The sequence below is a fragment of the Musca vetustissima genome, unplaced genomic scaffold (assembly GCF_032173495.1).
Source record: "Musca vetustissima isolate MV318-11 ecotype Yass unplaced genomic scaffold, APGP_CSIRO_Mvet_v1 utg19638, whole genome shotgun sequence".
Taxonomy (NCBI): Eukaryota; Metazoa; Arthropoda; class Insecta; order Diptera; family Muscidae; genus Musca; species Musca vetustissima.
Window position 1 is genome coordinate 133,924 of NW_026881834.1, and position 4,991 is coordinate 138,914.

Here is a 4,991-nt window from a genome sequence, read left to right on the forward strand (position 1 = left end):
CTGTTTATGTTCCCCCAAAGTTTATGATTAAAGTACAATTCGGTCACTCGATACTTATTTGTAATTTAAAACTCTTCACATAATTACAGTATGAATTTACAAAAATCAATTAGTACGACAACATTTCGACAAAACCCGCATTATCATACACCTACGCACCAATACTAACCGACATTGGAAATTTTAAGATTCTAGATTCAGACAAATGTCTCGTACAAAATTTGACGATTTCAGCTACAGCCAATTCGTCCATGCGTAGATTGTCGTGTTTACAAACTTTAAGTACGTTTTCGTACCCGTTACATCTACGCACTAATACTTTTCACCTTACTTGTTCGAATTACCGGAAATCCAACCCTAACACGCAAAGTTGGGGCAGTCCAAAGTTGATGCAAATCTCGACGATTTAAATACTTTTTCAATGAGCACATTTCTTTGAACTTGGAGTTAAAACCGTTTGAAACCACGTATACATATACTTCTCATCTATCACGAACGTGTCCAAGAAATACTTTCTTGTTGACATTTAAGACTTCTTTTTGATTCCCAGATCTTTCTCTCTGCGGGCCTGAGTGGTTGAATCCATAAGTGATGGCATGGATTATTCCAGCGATAGCACCCAAGCAAGTACTGCATCTACAACGTCCTGTTATGTTGATGTACGTTGTATTTTTAGTTCCACAAACAATTGATTTACAACCTTTACGAGTTATGCCAGCGATATGTGTTAGTTAATTAAGAAATAATCATATCCTCATTATTTTTCTCATTTCCCAAACATCCACAAATAAAAAATGAAACAAATATTTATTAATTTATATTTTAAGTTTTCTTCTAATAAGGTAAGTATTTTAAAATGAAATACGTATGACTGTATCTGTTTGCATCCGATTTTGAGTAAAGAATCAGGCAATGGTTTACTAAATTTCTTATTATTTACACACGATCAGAAGCAAACATGATCATGTAATTGCTGTATCTGTGTTGATAGATATAAAAGTTGTTCAGAATGCCATGGACGAACTGTTAGTAGTGACTTACATATTAAATTTTTGTTTGTATAATAGACAGAGCCAGATGACACACTTTCCATTGTGTGCGGGTAGTAATTTTTTTTATAAAAATTATATATTTTTGTATGTTTTTATGTTTATTATTACGCTTGTTTTTATAACTAGTCGACTTTTCTTATATATATTCATCTAAAGTGCGCTACAAATTGCTACAGAATGTTTTTATTGATCGAATATAAATTTAACAAATACTTTCTTCACTTAATTTATAAATATAAAAGCTTTTACATCAGTAATGGCAAACCGTGGTAATATTACGACTATTGTTGTTTGTTTCTTTTTTGTGTTTTATAAAATATTTAAAAATTGGACGCATGCGGGAATTGTGTTATTATTCTTGTTTTACTCTGTTTACCTTAAGTTGTATTCTAAAGGATCGACCCACTCCACACCTTGACTTAGCATAATGGACAAAGGAACCGGCAAACCGTTTCCGTTATATTAATCGGTACGATTTCAATTCTCTTTAAGGACCGCGCTCAGAATATTGCAAGTAATTCTCAGCAGTTTAGAGAATATTGGATTACTTTATTATCCGTTTTATATTATTTGCTTTTCTTTTGTTTAAGTTTCGGTTATTATTTGCATAGAAATTGGTGTCTTGGCGTTATGATTTATTTGCAATATTTAATAATATCGCTTTTTTAAGAATATGCAACTAAAAATCATATTTTATTGGTTTTTTACATATTATTAAAAAATACAAGGCAAATAATTTTTAATGGTAAGCTTCTTTCTGACCTTTAAAAGCCTAAGCTAGTTTGTGATTTACATTTTATGTGTTTTCTCTCACTGTTAGCTTAATTAATTATATGTATTATTAATTTCTTCAATTAGAGAACTACACTACGAAATTTTCCAACATGAATCTTACCTTCTACCAAGTAGACAACAATGTTTGTGTGGATGCATTTTGTATTTGTTAATTTTTCTGTTTTGTTTCCTAAGAGATGGTTGGTTTGCTTAGTTCGTTAAACTTACTTCTCAAAATATGAGGAGAGTTATTTGTGATCAATTGCAAATATATCTGTCCATTAACTTTCGGCAGGTTGGTTTGTGGTGAATTGTGTTATTCCATCACTTTCCATGGCCTCTAAAATGTCCGTTACATAGGCAGCTACATCTGTGTTACTGCGTTCTCCACGCAATATGAAAGGCATCTGAAGCAGACGATCATATTTGGGACGTTCACTTTCATTCTTTATTAGGCTGAAAAATCGGTAAATTAATGTTAGAATGTAGAAAAGCTTTCACCGATTTTGAAATTGAGATTTCGCTTGGCAATATCGTCTATTTGATACAATAAGTATGCGGATACAAATTTGTATATGCAATTGAACACGGTTATAACGTACTCAATGGGACCGGACAATTTATTTGTTACTGTTTATACATTAAATTCCACTAGTCGACTTACGGATTTTAAAAGTTGAACAAATTCAACTATGACAGAACATAATGAGAAATATTTAGATAAATTTTTGGTCTTTTCCCGTACTACAAGAACCTACTATTTTTTACTACGTTAAAAATTTTTCCTTTATGATATCGAAGAAAATAGTAAAAAGTTAATAGATTCTTGCAGTACGGGAACAGACCATTTATGTTTCAGTATCTTCCTTGAATTTGCTTAATCCACTAAGAGAAATGGATTCGACGTATTTGGGTAATACGGCCGTACAAAAAATTTTGTCAGCATTTTCTTGGTTCGTTATAAACTTTGAAATGTAAGTCAAAATTCACTGTGTGTGTAACAAAAACTATAAAAAGTACGTTATAAACGTAGTGATTTGCAGGAAAAATGGGTACAAAGTGATAGTTCGTTATAATCTTGTTTGACTGTATATTTTATAGCTTTCATTTATTTCGCTATTTGGCAACAACGCCGAAAGGCCATTGATAGTCACAAAATGCGTAAACAGAATCGGGAAATCTTTTCAATTAATCTGTCTTACACTATTGTTAGGATGTAACATGCAATACAGAGACGGAGAAGTTCACGAAATTGCTTATATATGTAGTGGTATACATATGGATTAAGAAATTATATGAATCTGTTTTACAGTAGCTATGATGAATTATGGATTCATGGTAATTATGTACAAATTGGAAAGAAAACACTCTCCCCTTATGTAACGTATATTACAACGTAGTGCATACAACTGATTTATAATTTTGTTTTAAACGAATTGGTGAAATAAAATAAATATAAATATTATCTTCCAGAAATCAGAAAAGCTGTTGTTAAATACATACCAAGTGTTTACAAACTCCACGAATTCTGTTGAAAATTCTTGACCAGGATAAAGACGTGGAGGATCCCCTTGGACAACCTGGTTTGGTACATATAGGTAAGAAAACAATTATATTTCCTGTAAACAACGTTGGAACTTACTTGACATAATTGTTCAAAAACGGAATCCCATTTTCGGTATGGAAAAGTGCCCGTGGCAACTTCCATTAAAGTGATACCTAAGGACCAAACATCACTTCGTACGTCATAACCTCTCGCACGTTCAGGGTCTATTCTTTCCGGCTACGAAGTATACAGTAATACATTACATTTCTGGTTTAAAAAAAAGGAAATTAACAATAAGCCTACCGCCATGTATGGTCTGCATCCTGCGTCCTTTGTTTTGGCAATAGAATCTACCAATTGACCAGAAATGCCGAAGTCGCATAACTTTATATCACCTCTTTTGTGAAGTAGAATATTGCTTGGTTTAACATCGCGATGAATAATTTTTAAGTTTTCCTTCAGATAGTTCAAAGCGTGTACCGTGGCCACTGTAATCTTAGCCAGTATCGACTCTGGAATCCTTTGATGTTTGTGTTCAAAAATGTATTTGTAGAATTTATCCAATGATGTATCCATTAGCTCCATGCATATCCAACAGTCTCCCTCTTTAAAAAGCGCTCCGTAAAATTGAACAATGTAATTGCAGTCATTGGATTTCATAACCACCTCGAGATCCATCAGAAGTTGCTTTTGCTCTTTTTCGTCCACAGTGGAGCGAATGCGTTTCACAGCCATAACCATATCATTCTTTTTGAATACCATCTTGTTGACGGCACCAAATGCTCCGCGACCTATTTCACCCAAATCTTCCAGATCCTCAGAAGTGAACTGATAGACATCATTGGCATTTGGGCCAACCTGCAATTTGCCACAAGCTTGCTGTCTAATTCTTTCCCTTGTTCTTTCAGTAGGCATGCTAACAGGCAATCCACCGACCACCATACTACTTGCCGACGTTGATGACGCCGATCCGGAAGATGTCGATGACAGGGACGGTGGGTGACGTTGTACTAATGGATTTATGCTCAATTCATTAGGTGGTGCCCGTGGACGTCCTTAAATTCATTGAAACATACTTGAAGTCATTATTGACACTACAAATTACAAATAGCTTACCTGCAAATAAGTTTTTTGGACGTTCCGCCATGTTATCGACTCGATGTCCAATCAATTGGAGCTCGTACGACAAAAAGGGCGCGACTAAATGCCTCACCAAATCTCCCCTTTAATTTATTGAAAATGGTCCTTGCTATGGAGCCACAGCATAAGGGATTACTAAATCGTTGCTCCTCCCGAGTTGTGATAGGGACACCAGATGAATAGCTCACAAAAAGGAATCTCTAGAAGATCTACCGACAGAAAAACTATATATGTGCGAAAGAGAAAGCTGCAGGCGATCAAAGTTATGCAGCATATAATATTTACATATCTGACATTCAGTCGGATTTTATAAAAGTTAAGTTCAATTTTTATTTTAGTTTCTGAAAATTGAGAACGGGATACGCTAGTCGACTTTCGACTACTCAATTTATCGACTATCTTTTTGGCGACTGTAAATTTAATACAGCTGTGTACATACTATTAATTTTGGATGACAGTTTGGTCCAAAAATTGTCTGT

The 4,991-nt window shown here is 34.1% G+C and overlaps 1 protein-coding gene across 1 annotated transcript; it reads right to left on the reverse strand.

Annotated features, from left to right (window-relative positions):
• Positions 1 to 2,082: 2,082 nt before the first annotated feature.
• On the reverse strand, positions 2,083 to 4,567 carry LOC133327876 (dual specificity mitogen-activated protein kinase kinase 4). Its single transcript, XM_061536410.1, has 5 exons — positions 4,489 to 4,567; positions 3,676 to 4,427; positions 3,469 to 3,609; positions 3,330 to 3,406; positions 2,083 to 2,282 (listed from the first exon to the last, which is right to left on the reverse strand). Exons 1-5 carry the CDS (start codon positions 4,517 to 4,519, stop codon positions 2,108 to 2,110), a joined length of 1,176 nt encoding a protein of 391 aa, XP_061392394.1. The 5' UTR covers positions 4,520 to 4,567; the 3' UTR covers positions 2,083 to 2,107.
• Positions 4,568 to 4,991: the final 424 nt, after the last annotated feature.

Coding starts and splice junctions, on each gene's coding strand:
- LOC133327876 (XM_061536410.1), bottom strand. CDS start 4,519: ATGGCGGAACGTCCAAAAAACTTATTTGCAG. Junction 3,610..3,675: donor GATGCAGACCATACATGGCG/GTAGGCTTATTG, acceptor TATACTTCGTAG/CCGGAAAGAATAGACCCTGA. Junction 3,407..3,468: donor TTTTTGAACAATTATGTCAA/GTAAGTTCCAAC, acceptor GTACCAAACCAG/GTTGTCCAAGGGGATCCTCC.